The sequence below is a fragment of the Rhinolophus ferrumequinum genome, chromosome 6 (genome assembly GCF_004115265.2).
Source record: "Rhinolophus ferrumequinum isolate MPI-CBG mRhiFer1 chromosome 6, mRhiFer1_v1.p, whole genome shotgun sequence".
Lineage (NCBI taxonomy): Eukaryota > Metazoa > Chordata > Mammalia > Chiroptera > Rhinolophidae > Rhinolophus > Rhinolophus ferrumequinum.
The window spans coordinates 73,482,136-73,500,716 of NC_046289.1; the positions used below are offsets into that span (position 1 = coordinate 73,482,136).

At 46.7% G+C, this 18,581-nt stretch overlaps 1 protein-coding gene and 1 pseudogene across 3 annotated transcripts; both read right to left on the reverse strand.

Annotated features, from left to right (window-relative positions):
• Window positions 1-1,085: 1,085 nt before the first annotated feature.
• On the reverse strand, window positions 1,086-7,884 carry LOC117023248 (ATP synthase subunit g, mitochondrial-like; annotated as a pseudogene).
• A 227-nt stretch (window positions 7,885-8,111) lies between these two features.
• Window positions 8,112-18,056, reverse strand: RBM23 (RNA binding motif protein 23). 3 transcript variants are annotated; one of them, XM_033107669.1, is made up of 14 exons: window positions 17,897-18,056; window positions 14,432-14,507; window positions 13,752-13,858; window positions 13,222-13,269; window positions 12,929-13,090; window positions 12,632-12,685; window positions 12,362-12,479; window positions 12,116-12,268; window positions 11,894-12,031; window positions 11,434-11,499; window positions 9,512-9,707; window positions 9,308-9,424; window positions 9,132-9,216; window positions 8,114-9,049 (listed from the first exon to the last, which is right to left on the reverse strand). In XM_033107669.1, exons 2-14 carry the CDS (start codon window positions 14,495-14,497, stop codon window positions 9,046-9,048), a joined length of 1,314 nt encoding a protein of 437 aa, XP_032963560.1. In that variant the 5' UTR covers window positions 14,498-14,507; window positions 17,897-18,056; the 3' UTR covers window positions 8,114-9,045. The 3 variants fall into 3 exon arrangements, with proteins under 3 accessions (XP_032963562.1, XP_032963560.1, XP_032963559.1); XM_033107671.1 differs by lacking the exon at window positions 17,897-18,056 and adding an exon at window positions 16,843-17,018 and having other exon boundaries at window positions 8,112-9,216; XM_033107668.1 differs by having other exon boundaries at window positions 8,116-9,216.
• Between the last annotated feature and the right edge of the window lie 525 nt (window positions 18,057-18,581).

Consider the following 18,581-nt stretch of genomic DNA (forward strand, 5'->3'; position numbering starts at 1 on the left):
GGACTTCTTAGGGTACCACTAGTCTCCCTGGACACACGAGGGCCTCTCAGGGCACTGCCACTCTCTCTGGACACAGCCAGACTTCCTGGACACAGCCAGGGCTCTCAGGGCACTGCCACTCTCTCTGGGCCTCTCAGGGTACCGTGCTGGAATAACAGCGGCTCACAGTCAAGGTGCTTACATATTCTCAATGGCGGCCGGTCAAGACACAAAAGCAAACATCTGCCAGTTCCACTACATAGTGGTATGTTCCCAAACAAATAGTCAAGCTGTCCATTAAATTAGGGATGGAAGGCAATTCCCCATAGTCCATAGTCATTCGCCAGGGCTGTCCTGGGGGTGAGGGACGACCTTGACCTCACCCTCAGCTCCCACGGAGGACTCAGCAAGTGTTTCCTCCTGGGACTACAAGTCCTGCATCCGGGCTGCCTCAGCAAGCACTTCCCAGCCCACTGGGCTACAAGGACCTTCGCTTTCTCCGGCCTCTGCTGGTTGGGGAACCGTCCACGTCTTCCCACCCCTCCACGGGGTTCCAGCTCTCAGGCAGCTGCTCCTCCTGGTCTTCCTGCAACTGAGTGTTCATACGCACAAACTGCTCCACCGCCCTTTGGAGAGCTTTGGCCGACACCATACGCTGCTCGCTGCGCCATGTGTAGGGCAGGGGATCCTGTTCACAGCGCCATTTGTCGTGCGGGGCGTCCGGCGGGGTCTCCGGTCCCACTCCCCACACAAAAACGCAGGACATGGTGAGGCCAAAAAGGAACACCCACGGAGCCATAGGTAGGGGAGTCACACCACTATACTCTCGCTGGCAGCTGGGTTGGAGACACAGGAAACAGGAGCCACACAATTCTCAACCCTCACTGTGCCGCTTGCAGGCTCAGCCACCATCTTCTTGCTAGCTCCCCCTTTTCTGCTAGCCTAGCCACGGCAGTTATATTCATGGCTAATGGCTCACTGGTTACAGCTGACGGCCAACTAGCCACAGCTGATGGCCATTTGATCATAGTCAATGGCCATTTACTACCTGAGCCAGCACCTTTCTATGTGAGGCCGAGAGCCTGGAAACTGCTTTTTGGGGCTCTGCCCCCACATGCAGACTGGCTTTATGGATGTGTGGACTGTGCAGTTACACAGGGCCCTATGCTTAATGCTCTGCTGCCGTGGTTTTGAAATTCTTGAAACAAGGAAACCTGCATTTTTATTTTGCACAGGGACTCACAAATTACACTAAGGAGATACTAAGGGAGAGGGTGCAATACAGGCTGGGATTCTTAGCCTCATACCACATGTGGGCTTTAGGGGTCTGTGATTCTTGTGAAGTGGTACAATCTGATGTCTTTGTGCAGTCATGCATTGGCCTGAGAATAAGGGTCACAAGTTTTATCAGATTTCCAAAGGAGTCTGTGACCAAACAAATTACAAATCAGGTTGGCACTGATGGCTGCTGGGAAGGGGAACTGGGTGGGTGAAGGGCAGGTGTGGGAGGTTTACTTCTCATTGTACACCCCTTTTCTACTTAACTATGGCGTATCTTACCTGTTCAAAAACTAAATAATTTTAAACAAAGCCGTGGTATTCCAGAGGAAGAGGAGGGACCAAAGACAGTCCCGAGGAGAAGCAAGTGAAGAAGGTGGAGATGCGGCTGCCAAGGAGGCAGTGGAAGAACTAGGACTGAGAAAGTAGAGGCTACTTACTGCCAAGGGAAGAGGTCTTTGCTAGAGGAAGAGTACCACCAATGGTCAAAGGTGGCAAGAGGGGAGGATTAGGGACAAGAAGGCCCAGTGCTTTTCATGTGGCAGAAGTCTGATGATGGCAGGACCTCCCCCATGAGGGGAGCCACACACACCATAGATGTCCCTTCCCCCAACTCAGCCAGTCCCATCAGCCGACCCATCTGTGTGTTCCCTCCAGACGCCTACAGGGAAGAGCTCAGAACAGAAGGAAACTGAAGCCAGGCTCCCGCCAGACTTGGGAGAGATGGGGTCTTCTTCGAGAGCCAGGCTTTTTCTCCCTCCCTCTGATCAGGGCAAAGTACAGCCAGGCCACTGATCTGGGCTGGTGTGAGAGACAGTAAAGGGCCCTGGGGCCTGAGCTGCACGTGCCAGGTAAGGTCTCCTTTGCCCTTGTATTCCCCTTAACCACTGCAGTTTTGTCTTGGGATTTGTGCTCTTACCAGACTAACCACTGCCAGCCTCCACTCCCTCTGGCTCATAAGGCCTCCTCATTGGCCAGGAGCATAGACTGTGCCCTCCCGAGGGGCCGGAGGTGATGCCAGGCCCCGATCTTGGAAGGTATTCCTCTGCTCTGGGCCTCTGCTTACAGTTGGGCCATCAGGCCCTGCTGCATCTAACCTTCCCTACAGAGACGGGAGCAGAGGCTGTCGTCTCTGAAAGACTGTCAGTCATGGAAGGACAATTTCATAAGCCTCCTGGGTTCAATCCTCACTCCCAGAAAGTCCACACATATGTACATCTTTTTATTTAACATAGTTCCAACCAACATCAGTCTAAGTACATTTTTCCTGGACATTTTTATCTTTGGTCTACAAGTGCTTGTTTTCCTCACATACTGCAATATGCCAGTCACTGGGCTAAGGAAAACAAATACTCGTACAGATAAAACATTATCCCTGCCCTCATGTAGCTTACAACTGACTTGGAGATGGGACAAGGTGGTAACAGCATGACCATGGCCAAAACAGCAGCAAATTATACCACATTCTGACTATCTAACTGCGGGTGACATCATGTCCTTAAAAAATGTCTAAGAACGTAAGAAACAAAATTTAGAAGACACACTTTTAGGAACCAGGGCTTGAAGTATACATGTACGCTGTATATAGATGGAGGAAAGAAGGAAACCACATGAGCAAATGCACAGGAGAAATGGTGGGCAGCCCACCCCATGACGAGATCAAGACCCCCCGTCAGAAGGCAGCAACATTTGGGTGGATGGTGCTGCCAAGTGGTCAAGGGGCCCAGAAACCAGACAAGAGCATCCTGCTTCTTAAGTCTTTTATCGTCCTGGTGGCTCAAGGTCCCTTTTCATCCGTTTGAATCTTGATGCCCTGCCTCCACAGCTTGGTGGCCTTATAAACTCAAGATATGAGTACAAACTCAACGGGGCCTTACAGGCGTTTTGGGTGGCACTCAGGCCACTACTGCTTCCTGGGTGGAGGTCGATGGAGAGAAGTCAGTCTTAACCTCTCTGCCGTTCTGAACCTCAGCGCTCCCAACTATACAATGAAGATTAACAGCTACCTTCAGGATAGTTATGAGGACTAAATAAAAATACAAGTATCTTTGTAATTTGTCAAGCGTTATACAAATTAGTGGAAGCCATGTTGTTTTGCAACCTGTGTCCTGCTCCCTTATTGACACTCAGGCAGCTTGCTAACCTCTCAACACAGTACCACTCTGGAAATACAAATTTAAGTTGTGGTCTGCAAGGTCCAACATGCCCTCCCACGGGACTCACAAGTGACCCATTATTGGATCTGTTTTTTGGGGAAGATTGGGGGCAAGATAGGCAACTGAAGCCTAAGTGACGGTATTATACTGCAGTTTTCCACTTTTTGTTCAATTAGGTTGGTGCAAAAGTAACTGCGTTGGTGCAAAAGCATTTTTAACCTTTTAAACTGCAATTACTTTTGTACCAACCTAATATAACTTGTCTTAAGGCAGAGAACCTGTGATGATTTAAAATACTTATTCTGAAATGAAATTGCCAAAGTAGGGCTAGGTTCTGGAGACCAACAGTGGCTGGTGCTATAGGAACGCTTGGGGAACGTTAGGAGGGACACCAAGCAAAGTGCTCTAACAGAGGTGCTCTGGGCTTTGCCCCAGCCTGAAAAAGCAAAGGACACCCGGTATCCTGAAGTTACCTGGAAACTCACCTGGATCTTCAAAGCCATCTGGTTGTAATCTGATTATAGTTTCAGGCATTAAAAGAGACTGGGCAGTAGGATTTGTTTTCCTGAAAGCTAGGCTGGTTGTATGTGACCCAGGATCTTGGGGGCCTGGGCCTTTAGCCCAGGAACAATGAAGGTTTATTTTCATCATTGTCCCACCCTCACTTTTGCCCCTGTAAATCTTGAGTGTTCTCTGAAGTTGGGGAGGAGAATGAGATCAGGTAGAAAGTCAAGTGTGTAGGCACCCCGAGAAATGGGCATAATGACGGCAGTAGTCAGGACAAGTTCTGAGCCCTCTACAGGGATCATTTAATCCTCACATCCCTGAGACAGGCACGACCATTTCCTTTTTGCAGATCAGGAGTCTGAGTTAGAGAGGTGGAGTAACACGCAAGCTTACTCAGCCAGTTTGAGACAGAAGAGAGATCTGAATCATGCAGCGCTGCTCCCAAGGGGGACTATTCTGCTACAGGGTTGAGGTCCCCTGGCTGGGACGGCCCAGGAACTGGGAGGAGGCGGCTAATTCTTGCACCACTCATGTAAACAAGTAGGCTTCATGGTGCTTGAAAGCTAACTGAAGCTCCCGTCCTTTCTGGAACACTGACAGAGTTTGACAAGTCTCTGATTTCCAAGGTCATTGTTTCCTCCTCTGTGATTCAGCACCAACTGGCCCCTTTCCAGTCTTCAGGCACCTCATCCATCTACCCCATTGCCCTCAAAAATAACTGCTGCTTAATGGCTCTCCAGTAACTCCAGCCAACTCCTTAAGGGCTCTTGAGAGCAGATCATCTGGGGCAGCTAACAGAACTCATCCAACTTTTTAAAGTGATCTTTGATCAGCGCTTTCCTTGCCTCCACCTTCCCACATGATCTAAGGTGGCTGGTCTGCTTCACCTCACACAGAGCTCTCTCAACCAAGAGCATACTTTGAGAGCAAATCAGTTCTGGATATAGAATGCAAAAGTTAGGAGGGAGGAGAAGGATGTTTGAAGCCAGAAGATTCAGGCACACAGCTTCTCAGACCAGAATTCTTTTCCTGCATCCAGCTCATGACTATTGACTTCACCTGGTTGCCATGGGAAACATCACTCTGGTGGATGGATGGCAAACAGCATTTTAGACAGAAAGCATCACAGGCTACCATGGTAACACTAAAAAGAGTAAAGCTATCTCCTCTTGAAGGGGTGAGGAAGAATGGATGAAGCTGCCAGGGAAGGCAGGCCAGAAGGGACAACCTTTGGAAAGCCTGGCTTCGACTTGAACAGAGAGGGAATGAATTCAACAGATATGTAATATGTGCAAAGCAAAGCAATAATGAAAAGGACACATCTATGACTGGCCTTATCAGGCTCTAACTATCTGGTAATAGAATTTACAAAGAACTGTAAATAAAGGCAGAGTAAGACCTGTAAGAGGGCAAAAAATACTGAAAAGGGAAGTCAACTTCAACTAGGAAAGCTACGGTCTTAAAGAGCTAGATTTTGACCAGCAGAACAGGGGCAGGAAGAGCGAAGATGAGCAGACATGAAAGTGGAAAAATTCTGAATATACCAAGAACCCTGGGGATAGAGACAGAAAAAGTGACTGTTCCCCATGTCCCCAAGGCCTTGGCTTCCACAGTAATTGAGAGGCAGGTTAAGCTTGAGATCCAGGGATCTGAAGCTAGATGCCTGGATTGGAATCCCAAATTTGCTAACTATAAACTGGGGCAAGCTATTTAACCTCTTTGGTTGTCAGTTTCCTCATTTACAAAGTAAAGATAATAAAAAAGAATCTACCTCAGAGGGTCACTGGAGGGTTAAATGATTCATTCAATACATATAAAGTGATTAGGACAGTGCCATCCCCACAACAAATCCTGCCTAAAAGTACACCACCTCCTACCACCTTACTTTTTGGAGCCAGGATAGTTTCTTTTTTGTTTTTAATGGAGAAAATACTGATTTTGACTTACTCAAATACAAGTCTGATCACACACTGTCCAAGAAGATTCAAATAATAAACCCAAAGAAACAGATGTTAAAGATTGGTCTTCAAACATTACAGCCAACGATACCACGCTTGCCTGTGATCTCGCCCACATAAAACCACATCCACACCTCAGTGGCCACCAAACCATTCAGCAGAGCTGCCTTACTGTGAGCTGTTTGAAGCTACCAGTTTGAGTACTATTTTTTTCAAACTCTCAATAGGTATAGGGATCTCAGCAGGAGTTGGAAAAACCTTGGCAGCTCAATGTTGGCATAGTGCCAAACGTGGCCAATCAAGGCTTCAAGTCACAGCAGTGTTTACCAGTGCCGGGGCCTCCTCTGCAAGGTTACCAGCAAATTGGATCATGGTTCTAGGATGGCCAGGATACCCTTCTAACTGTTCAAGTATTACTTCCTGAATCCCAATGTCAAGAACACAGTAGTTTAAAGAACGGAGGACTGCCACTGCCATAGAGAAAACAGAAGCATAGGCTATACGCCAAGTCAGGTGAAAATCCCATTTAGAATTGAGGACTGGTGGAGAAATGTTAACTATGCTGGGAAAGGACTGGGTCAGTCTCATCTCTGCCCCAACCGGCGCCACCATGCTCAGGCAGGAGAGTTTGCGGCACGTTTCTTTTACTTTAGGCTGGGCCAGAGGCTCTTTACTGCCCCCCTTCACGCCAACCACCCCCAATAGAGGGATGAGTAACAAGATGGCACTGAGTCATACACAGACACCGGCGACACAGTCACAGTACATGGATTAAGGCTAGAGAAGCTGTCTCAGGTATTTCTTCACTTCCACATTCTCTCTCTCCCAGCAAGACCATGTATGAGGAACTAAGACCAGGGGACAAAGAATAACCAAGGTGGGAGAAACAAAGTGCAGGAAGCCCAAAGTAGGTACCTATGGGAACATAAGGAAACCAAACAGAGATGGGGGCCCATTGAGGAGGGGAGGGAGGCAAGGACTGTGGGTGTTCATAGGTGGAGGAGTTCAAGACTGCCATGAGGAGGCCTGGTCCAGAGCTTCAGGATGACTGACAAATATAATCCACACTGTGCTTCTCAGGATGCATTAGCAGCCAAATCAATACCTATAGGAGGACTGAGCTGTTGCCAACTGTTCCTAAAAATAATGCATCCTCCTTCCCTTCCCCCAGGTCAAGATCAAACTAGGATAAGGAAGGGGTGGGGGTGGCAGCAAAGGAAACAGTAGCTAGTGAGACTGCAGCAGCCTAGTACAAGAATCAAGAGCTAGGTCTGCGTCCCAGTGGACTTTTATGCCCAACAGGCTTCATGTACTAAGTACTTCAGTGTTAAAAGCAACCCCAGAAGCTAACATCACCAGAAACCCATCACTGTGCTTTAGAAGTCTGAGAGCTGACAAATTAAAACCTAACAGCAATTATCCATATTTTTAGCATGACAATAAAGTCTTAACATTTTGTTGCCATAGAGACCAGTAAAGAATGGAGGAGTCCCACAGAGCTCTGCCCCTGAACCTCAGACCTCCTCCTCTAGGCGGATTCCTAGCTGGTGAGGCAGGTTCTGGCAGGGTCCCTGGTTATAAGCCTCACAAAAGCAGGCAGAGGAAGGTGTGCCTCCCCTTTGGCTGGGCCATTCCTGGAAGATTCAGCTCCCTGGAACTCACTGGTCCCAAGCAGAGCTATATAGAAAGCAAGGGGTGAGGTAACTGGGAGAGGAACTACAGCAGACTTAAGGCCTGGGGAGTCCTGATGTCTGATGCCCAAACCCCTTTGGATATTGGACTGGGATTTCTACTACGAAAAGGGGTAAAGGTGGTACATGGAGGCCAATGGCAAGAACGGGGAGCTTGGGAGGCTTCTCTGGTACTTAAGTTCCTCATTATCGTGAAACATCCCTAGAGGAAGGTGCAGAATGTGGTACTGTCACACTGCCACCTGGTGGAATGACAAAATCTGTCCTTAGGCACAGAGACAGAACCTGGAAGCCTGTCCAGTGGGCAGGGAGGTTTGGAGATAGTTGAGATGAACACAGACGGAGGAGACCTGGGCCAAGAGCATAATGCAGATACAAATGGACAACTCCGCCCAGGTATGTGCCTTTTGTCCATCTGCCTTTCTAAAGAAGGTTAGATAAAATTAAAAGAAAAAAAAGAAAACGCAATGGCATCACAAATGTTTTATATTCCTAGAACCATTCATGGTTTTGGCTCATGAGAAGTTAACTCAGACACAAGTGAGACCACACACACATGGGCAGCAGCCGCCACACCAGCAGGGCTTGCCTTTTGTACAAAGTTTATGTATACATATATATATATATATATTTATGTACACAGACACAAGGGTATAAAATCCAGTGAGAAGGGCTCACACGAGCCCAGGTAGGGGACAGGAGCGGCTTTAACGCTGCGGTTGAGCCCACAGTAGAGGCACATCCTCCCTCCCTGGACCAAAGGAAGGACCTGGGAGGAAGGACAACTAACTATACAAAGGAAGACGGGAGACACTGGAAAGATACACCCCATCTTTTGCTAAACTCCTGAATGCCCCTAAGACATCCAAAATGCCTGGCAGGACTGGTCATTCTCACAGCTCCCAGCAAAAGGCTGCGCCCACAGTAGTTCTGGCCCCAGCCTGAGGTCTAAGGCAGGCTTCACAATGCACATACGTGCTCATGCTATCTTCCAGGGCCCTTCAGCAGCAAGCCAGCACCTTTAAGGTTGACCCCACAACTCCCGAGTCCTCTTGGACCAGAGGGCCTAAGGGTTTGCCTTGACAAAATTGTAGGGTAAAGGTATAGGAAAAGGAGAGAAGTTCGTTCCTTCAGTTAATGCCCTATGGCCTTCCCAACAGAGGAGGAATCGAGGAATCACTAAGAGGTGGTTGGAAAGGCAATGAAGATCATCCCAGGAGACGATATACGTGGAGAAATAGGTGTTCAGTAACTCTTGTTCTCTTTGACTAGCAGTTGCTCAGCAGAGTCCATTTCCAGTGGGGCAGGAGCGCTTCTTGGTGTCTAAGCGTGGCCCCAATTCCCCCAGAGTCAATGTCCACGCCCTCAGGATGGCTTGGTCCACAAAATGGAGAGAAGAGGCCGTAGGAGGGTAAATGTGGAGAAGGGACTGGTAGGACCCAGAGGCACAGGGAGGCAGTGTATTGTGCCACTGATTTACCTGGGGCAAGGAGAAGAGGTAAATGGAAAACAAAAGAAAGAAAATAACCAGAGACTAAAATGAGCCAGGTCCAGAGACTCACATGGTCTGAGGGGTAAAGAGGCTGGAAAGCTGGAAGCACTGGGAGGCAAGTGCCTGAGAGGCGAGATTCAGGGCTGGACTCAGAGCTGGAAGAGAGAGACGCCAAGTTAGTGAGCACAGAGCATTCCTTCTTTCCAGGCCCCAACCATTCTCTCCCTTTCCCAAATCCAAGTCTACCAGTCAGAGCTGCTGGGTTCAGGGCCCCCAAGGGGACTGCTCCATTCAGCTGCAAGGCAGCAGCTTGGGCGGCAGCGGCAGTGGCAGCAGCTGTGCTTGGCAGCTGGATTCCAGAACCTAAAAGGGAAAGAAACAGTGGGGTTATGTTCCAACCCTTGATCTGCAATTCAACCCCAGGTTCTTCACTCTGCAGAGAAACTCTACCTTCTGCCAATTTGGCCATGAGCTGCAAACGTCCACCTGCTGATCCCAGATCCAGCTCCTGGTCTCCATCAGGAAAAGTAATATCTGTGCCACCATCCAGTCGCTCAGTCACATGGCCGACCCTCATAGGCCGACCAGCAAGCTCAAAGCCATTCAATTGTTCCAGGGCCCGCCGGCCACACTCAGAGTCAGAGAACTACAAGAAACCCAGGCCGTATCAGTCACCTCTTGACCACAGACATGCTCTCAAAACCCTCCTAACACTCCTAGTGCTACTATCCCAGGAAAACTGCATGTTCACTGTGGTACAAACTTTTCTTTTCCAGGGAATGTGACCTAGGACCCCCTAAAATTATTCTCTGAAAAGGACCTTTTCCCACCAACTCAATAGCAATTACTTTCCAGTCTTCCAGCTCCACTAAAAACCTAACAATGCAAAAAGTCTCAGCTGTAGGGAGCCTAGCCTGACAGGCTGTTTCACAAGTGGGCGTACAAAACGGAAATAAGATAGGCTGAGAGCCAAGGCTCCTGGTCTCTATTTCAGCCCTCATGACCAGTAAGTTTCAGTTCTCAGTTAAGAACAGGAATCTAGACCTCCAGAGCCCAGCCTTAGGAAGGAACACATCCTGGTGCTGAGAGGAAGACTGCACCGCCCCTGCACGCCCAGCCCCACTGCAGCGCTGCTGACTCAGTGACCTGCTAACCAGAGCGCCTCTACTCTCTCGTCCCTTTCATCAGTAGCACCAGCAGAAGTCTGGCATAAAGAATATTCCCAGTCTGCTGTTCAAGTGTCAAGGGTGTTGACCTAAAAGGCAGCAATACAAGGGCAAAAAGGCCACAAAGAAGCCTTTCTGCATCTTAGTCACAAGGGAACTAGAAAAGGCACTTGCCACCAGGAAGACCACAGCTGGCTTTGTTTACTCTGGTATTACCTGCCCTAGGGCCTGGCATGCGCTCCTGACAGTTTCTAGACAGGTGGTGTAGGTGGCCTGCCTTTACTGGATACTTCTGAGGTGAGCAATTGCCATGGGTGAATACAACCTACCTCCCCCTCTGCCCTGCAGGCAACTGTGGGGGTGTATGGTGCCTGGATTGTGCTCAGAAAATATCAGCTTCTATCAGACTTTGTGGCTGGCAGACAGTCCTCAGCCTGGAATGGAGTCACATGGGGCTGGAAGAACCAGTCATGAGAACTGGAAACAATTTTGTTGGAGCATCAGGAAAAGGTGAGACTTTTCCACTATTAAGTGGCCTCACTATTCGCCCTATACCGTGTTTCCCCGAAAATAAGACCTAGCCGGACAACCAGCTCTAATGCGTCTTTTGGAGCAAAAATTAACATAAGACCTGGTCTTGTATCATATTATACAAGACCTGCTCTTATATTATAGTAAAATAAGACCGAATCTTATATTAATTTTTGCTCCAAAAGATGCATTAGAGCTGGTTGTCCGGCTAGGTCTTATTTTCGGGGAAACACGGTAGTAGTATTTAAATGTAAAGATACTTCTCAATGGAAAAACTGCTTCAAACAGGGTAGCACCAGAGGGAAGTAGCATGTAATTTCCTATTCCCACCCACAGTGAAAATATACCAATTCTATGAAGCATGTCCATAAAAGCCCACACCTAACCTCCCTCATGTCTTTTAGCTGCAGCCTAGAACCATTACTATTACCCAAAGTGCCAGCTGCAGCACCAGGAAAGTTGGCCAAACTCCTGGACACTGACACAGTATAGAAGCAAAGCCAAGCTCTCACGCAATGCACTCATCTCAAGGGGCAAGAGGGCTAGTCCAACCTCCAGGCACCAAGATTTATGGGTCATTTAGATAGTTCCTAAAGAAGGATGAAACTAAGCTGCAAAATCAGACAAGTGGAGAAACTCAAATTAAAATAAACAGGTTAAAGACTAGAGACTCACCGTAATGAAACCATAACCTTTAGAGCGGCCTGTATCTGAATCCTTCATCAGGACAATATTATCAATCTGCAGAACAGGGAAAAATTATCAATAATCTTCTGGCTAACCCCACACCTTTGATCTTTCCTACTCAGATTGTTCTAAATACCTCCAACTTTCTAGCCACCAATTATATCTCTCCAAACCTTTTTTAAAAAACAAAAGCCATCCCTTTCCAAAATACCTTTTCTGACTAATTTTACTTAATTTGAACCCCATTATTTGATTTCATGTTGCCTGACTCATTTGTCTAAGTGAGCAGTCTGAATACGGAGATGGAGCCTACATTTCCCAGCATGGACCTATATGCCCATTACAATGTATTCTGTGGGTTAATCATGGGCAGACAGAATGAAGAGGAACACCCATCCTCCCTACTGTTTCCAATTCCTTTAAGAGGTTTCCCTCACTTTCTACTCACTTTGCCAAAGGGCTCAAAGATGCCCCGGAGCATGTCCTCTGTGATATTGAAGTGCAGAGAGCCCACGTAGAGGCGCATTGGTCCACCACTGCCCTTCTGCAGGTTGTTGGCCATGGCCGCCAGTCGGTTTTTCTCAGCCTGGGGGAGGAGACAACGCGGGTTCAGGTCCCACACTTCCTACCTTCAACCTCCTCTTTTCACGTCAGTTTCCCAGCTGTTCACCTGTGAGGCCTGCACAATGATAGGCACGCCCAGCAGCCGCTGCCCAGTCAGCCCGATGGCCAGGGGCACAGACTGGATTTCACAGAATTCCACGTAGGCAATGCCCTTAGAACGACGTGAGTTCCGGTCTGAGATGATACGTACATCACGCACCTATGCAGAGCAGAAAGGCAATCCTGAGTTGGGCATAAAAGGGGATGGGTAGAAGAGAGTCTCCTCAGATGAAAACTTAGGGGGGAAGGTTACCTTGCCAACAGCAGAGAAAAAGTCCTCCAGGTCTCGAGGCCGAATGCGGGCAGCTAACTGCATACAGAAAACTGTTCGGGCATCACGCTCCTCGGGACTCAGATTATCAATTGGCTCCCTAAAGAATGAGTAAAATTATGAGACCGCCCCCCTAACCAGTACTTGGTCATCGTTCTCTTAGCTACCCTCAACTACTACACATTCTTAGAGTTTGGCTCAAAGAGCTTTTCATACCTCACAATCCCAAAAAAGTACTCATTATCAACTCACCTGACTGGGCTCTTCTCTCTGAAATGAGGACTCTTACTGTGTCCATACCTACGCCTACAGAATAGAGAAAAGTGAAAATCACGTCACCCAACTTTATCTGCATTGGTCCAATGCTGGGTCTTTCATCACGAGAAAACCAGACGCCAGCACGTCGTCTCACATGTGCATTCTTACTACCATCTTTCCAGTGCTGGGTCCCCTGCCTCTCACAGGTTATAAGCATCCTCAGGCAGGGACGACAGTGCAGGTTTACCCAGATCACAATACGAAGGTGATCTTATTAGCAAAAAGTGATACCCAGTGGCAAGTGGTGGACTCCTGTAGCGAACACGATCCTCACGCCGCCTGTCCCGACTTCGGGACTCACTACTATGTCGACGATCCCGGCTACGGCTGCGGTGACGACGCTGCCGATCTCGACTGTTTCTCCGCCTATGCCGATCCCGGTCCCGACTACGACTACGGGTGGAAAAAATTATTTAGTTGGTTAAAGAGCCAGCCAACTTCTTCTGGCCTTTAATGTATAGCTTTCCCTGGTCTCTTTCCATTTATAGCAATTCCCAAAACCCAACGGCCCCAGAATGACTGACCTGCGCTTTCTATCCCTGCTTTTACTATGGCTCCGACTCCTCTTCTTCCTGAAAAAGAAGAGTATAAATTCTCATTATTGCGAAGGTTTCATGATCTCTCCCAAGTAAAAGGAATGACAGTATAGCCAGGGTGAAACAGAAAACAATAAAGGACCAAAGCCCAGAAGATGATCTAGTTCATAGCAATTGCAAAACACAGTTACACACAGCCCTGGACAGTGTTGGGCATCTGAAGCGGCCATGTTTTCCCCCAAAGCCAAGCAAAAGCTGGCGTTTCCCAATCTGGGGTCCGCTTGCTATTTTACTCAAATGAACTATATCAATGCTGGGACTGATCCACAAATTTACATTGCAAAGCTCAGAGTACATCATCATTAAACCAAGTCACCATTATTCCCATGATCCAGTGGAGACATTACTAAAAGTCAGCAGTCTTAGAAGCAACTACCTCCCTGTTCTGGCTGTTTCTCCAATGGACACAGTTATTTCCCTTCCCAAGTCGCCAACCCATTTCCTCACGCCACACTCACTTGCTTGCCTCCCCACTGGTGCTGCTGCTCCCACTGCCACTGTTGCCAGTGCTGGGGGTGGTGTTTCCAGGGCCGTCTTTTTTAACCTCTTTGTTTTGCTGCTCATCCTAAGGGGTTCACCAGGAAAATGTCACAGGGTTCAAGGTGGCAGACACAAAGATCCCATTGGACACAGAAAGAACAAAAGTGGTCAAAGAAAAAAGCTCATGAATTCCAGGCTCTCAATTATCTAGTCAATTTTTGAGCACCTGGGATCTCCTAACAAAGGAAATAAGAGAGGAAGGGAAGAAACTACCCCAAAAGAAGAGATCAGAGTGACAGATTTTGATGTCAAAACTTTAGCTACCCAACATCTGTTACACTGATATCTATTTCCCAGGAAAGTGAGAAATTAGTTAGGTTTGATGTATACTGATTTTCTAGTGTGTCTTTGGGAGCTATGAGCAAAGTATTCGTTCCCACCACATTATGTGGCGTGCCCCCTCCCAGTTTTGGGGGCCCTCTCTGAAAGCATGGTCCTTGAATAGCGGTCTGTAGCACAGCTTACTAAAGGACTGTCTTTTATGAATAGCCATCGTACATAATAAATAAGCAGGAAAAGAGGATTCACAAAATGTTGAAACCTCTGATCCACAAGTGCTTTTTCTAACCCGATTCCAGCAGTAAGGTGGGAATGTTACCTCTTCTTTTTTGTAGGGAGCCTCCAGCATGGCCTCGATCACTATATCAAAGTCATCAGATGCCATTGTAGCAGATCTGAGGAGAGAACATCAATTCATAAGAACCTCATTTATATTCTTCCTTGTCTTGCAGCACCCTATATTCCTTCCTCTCCAAGGAAGACTTCAGAATGTAGTTCTGTTTCATGAACTCAAAAGGAATCTTACCAGCTGTTGCTTACCCTAGGTTTATTTTTTCACCTTACAGATTTGAACTAGCTCTGCTTAGTGGCTTAGAATAGGTCAAGGGTCTAGAAGAAAACTGAATATCTAAGAAGAGACAAAATACAATACAGACCCTGTCCTGTGAAGAGAAAATGTTGGTACTCAAAATTACTATTTACTTTACAATGGCCTCCATTCTACTGTTCAAAATTCTGAATACCTGGTTTAAACTAAAATCACAGAAATAGGCACGTATTTCCAATGAAAAGGTAAAGACACAAGACTAAAAAACATGAGAAGCAAGATAAAGCAACACCAGAATAATGCAGGTTTGCCCTAAGCTCTTCCCCACATGCCCCACCCAAACACCAATTAGGGGACTCATTAAGCATTTTCCATACAATACCAACTAGAGTTTAGGTAACTCTGATTATGATTTAAGACAGGCTTAACCAATCCAACTTTGAAGCCTTTCTGTCTAGCCAGGCAGGGTGAGACTTCTCACCTCCCCCAAGCTTTTACATCTAGCAATTGTCTTTCCTAAGTCTGTCCACCACACGTCTGTCAAACAAGAAAAACAGAAAATACCAAAGAGAATCAATAGGATCAATTACTCAAAAATTACTGGTCTAAAATTACTGATATACACAACATAGATGAATCTCAAAATACTTAGGCTGAGTGAAAGAAATCAGACACACAAACAAAAAAAGAGTACATACTCTATGATTCCATTTATGCATCTTAAATTCTAGAAAATGCAAACTAATCTGTAGGGACAGAAAGCAGATCAGTGGTTGCCTAGGAATAGGTGAAAAGGGCGTAGGAGGAAAGGGCACAGGAAACTTTTGGGAGTGATGGTTTCATGGGTATTTATATATATCAAAACCCACCAAATTGTACATTTTCTTTTTTTTTAAGGAGGGCGCAACTCACAGTGGCCCATGCAGGGTTCGAACTGGCAACCTTGGTGTTATTAGCACCGTGCTCTAACCAACTGAGCTAACCCGCCACCTCAAATTGTACATTTTAATGTGTACAATTTTATGTCAGTTATTCCTTAATAAAGCTGTCCAAAATCCCCAGGTAATCTGAAGAATTTCTATGCTAGAAGGCAAATCGTAATCATACTTTCCATATCCACAAGAGCTTTGTCCCCTTTAAAGCAGCTAAAGCATCACCCAATAATGCTGTCCTTGTTGCCCTCAGAATCCACAGCCTATCTGATGGTTTAATAATAAATATGAATAATATAAAAATTATATAAAACATACAAAATATACAAATAAGAGTAATCATTAATCTTATCATTTATAGTCCTAATATTGCTAGCCATGTGACAGAAATAAGATTCTTGGAAACAACAAAATGATAAAAATTAGTTGGAAATAAATCTAAAGCTTAAGATGGAAATCAAACCAAAATCAAACAGATGTGTCTAAAATCCAGTAAACTCAATCTCTTATAGTAACACCTTACATTTATTTAGTAATCAAAGGTAATATATGCTATGGCCAGATATCAGATCCATGCACAGATGAAAAACAGGTTTTTGTAAGCTGCTGAAGTCAAGTTCAAATGGAGGAGCTGACTCTTGAGTAGTCTTCTGACTCTAGCCTAATGTACTGTTCATTATATCAGCTTACCTCTCTTATAGTTTATAACTTAACCTTAAAGAAAACTTAAAAAAGAAAAATACACAGCATATCAAGACGCCTATCTTTAAATATACTCATTTGGAAAATTAACATTCTAATAGGTTTATCAAAAGAATCAGTCCCATTAGCCACACTTTATTGTGTGGCTTCTAGATATGAGACATGTACACTATACGTTTCAAAATATCAGAAGCCAGGCTCATTTTAATATATGCTATTTGTCCTATTATGGAAAAAACGTTCTAAAAAGAAAAACTTCTCATCTTCAAACTGTTCCTTTCAGTCATTTTGGCTGCCAAGTTTATGCAAATTTTCTAAGTTCCTGTTTATTTTTTACAATCTGCCTCTTCCTCCCTAAATGAAACGCTCCAGATTTCAAGAATTTTTCTTTGGTGAGTGCTAGTACGGGGTAGGGGTAACTTAAAACACAGACACAAAATATTTCACTCTACAAGTGAACCTCCCATGTATGGAGTAAAGTGTTTAATCAGACTCAGAAAGGAAATGATTTAAGCACAGGCATACACATGAGCACATTTTGAAACTTACAATCTCACTGAGTTTCGTGTAGCTTTCTAAATGTCCTAAAAGCAGCAAGTCTCAAACAATGCATGTTCAGACTGGTAGTTTTCAAACACTCTCCATGTCCCAACTTATGGGTCAAGGTCCATTCGATCGCAACCATTAAGACACTACAGAGCTTTCTTCCATCCCTGCTGCAAAAACTGCATTAGGGTTCCACAATCATGGCAGTTCCTGGACCTCGTCATAGTACAGTCAAGACCCAAGCCAGCACTTAGGCCCCACTGCTGCAGGGGCAAAGGTGAGTGAAGAACCACTATCAGCCCAGATCAAGACAGAATTCACCAAACGCTGGAGTCCCAGGGGTGATGGTTGCGCCATCTCCTGGGTCTGGTCACTGAGCTGGGTACAAATATCTCCAAACTGAAGGCAGCTTGATTAACAGGAACAATGAGAAAGATAAAAACATTCCCCATGTTGTGCAACAAGCGAAAGATACGCGTTAAAAAGTGGTCCTGTAAGTAACCGATTGGCACCATCTCTGCGAGGGCCAGTGTCCCAATGCTAAAACCTCTTATGTAGCCTCACTATACTCATTCACCACGGAAAGTGTCACAAAAGGAAAGCGGGGAAAAGCCCATAGAGGCCAACATAGTGAAACTAGTCTTCCGAATATTGAGGAAGAAATCTCAATTCCCTCATCTCTCTCTGAATGGTGGCCCTAGGGGCCGAAAACCGATTCTCTCAGGCCGCAGTGGGTCGCTGCTCCCTCCCCAGTATGGGTGACCCTAAACAAGGCTGCGGGGATTTGGAAAAGGATTCAAGTCGCTGGGACCATTCAAACAGCGTCTTCATCGGTAAAGGATACAGCCACGAGGGTGCCGATCCCTAAAATCCCGCCAGTGGGCTACATTTAGGTAACGCACACTTCTAAATCAAAGTAAACAAAAAATTTTAATTAAAAAGTTTGCCTGCTTCTGCTCTTGACGCCATTTTCTACCTGTGACGTCAGGGGAAGCGCCGTGCGGCAACGTCACGCATAGGTGACGTTACGTGGGGAACAGGGTTAGGGGTTTCTCACCAGTTCCGGGTCCCCGCAGGGGGAGTCCCGGTTTTCTCCGTTCCTTTGGGTGTCTGGAGGGCGCGAAGCACGGCTGACTTCCACAGTCTTAGCAGTTAAAGCAACACTACAGCCGGAGCTGATCCTTTTCCCCCAAAATGGCGGCCGTTCCGCTGCCTTCCAGAACTTTCCCCAATCTGCGCAGGCGCTGAAACATTCAGGAGGCGGAACTAATCTCACTGGTTTCGCGGCAACACTCCAAAGTGCAGATTTTCATTGGCTAAAATCCTAAACATGGGTGGAGCCAGTCCCGTGTTTCTTAGCAACCATCAAGTTCTCATTGATTGGTTAACCTCTCCCAGACTTCCGAAAAAAGGGAGCGTCCTCAGGCCCCCGCCCATCGCTCTCATGGGCTAAATGACTTGAGGAAGGCGGGGAAGCCGGGCGGAGAACGAGAGAGGAGGATCCTTCTGTACTCTACTCCGGGGGCGCGCTGGAGTTGACAAAGCCGCTGTCGTGGGCAGAGCCAAGGAGGTACAATTGACTTCTTAGGTGCCCCTGCTCTGATTTGCCGAGGGTATCACGTCAGTCTTCTCGGGGACAGCTTTGTGGAGAGTTAACTGTGTTTGCTTCACGTCGGGAAGTACGCTAGACCCCACGTGCCCCTTCTGAGCGGGTTGTCTACATAACCCTCCCAAATACCTCC

Bases quoted from the DNA above. Each gene is read 5' to 3' on its own strand.
- RBM23 (XM_033107671.1), bottom strand. From the start codon at position 14,497: ATGGCATCTGATGACTTTGATATAGTGATCGAGGCCATGCTGGAGGCT. The intron at 13,859-14,431 runs GTAACATTCCCA...TGAACCCCTTAG, and splicing joins CTCCCTACAAAAAAGAAGAG to GATGAGCAGCAAAACAAAGA. The intron at 9,425-9,511 runs GTAGAGTTTCTC...TTTCCCTTTTAG, and splicing joins CATGGCCAAATTGGCAGAAG to GTTCTGGAATCCAGCTGCCA.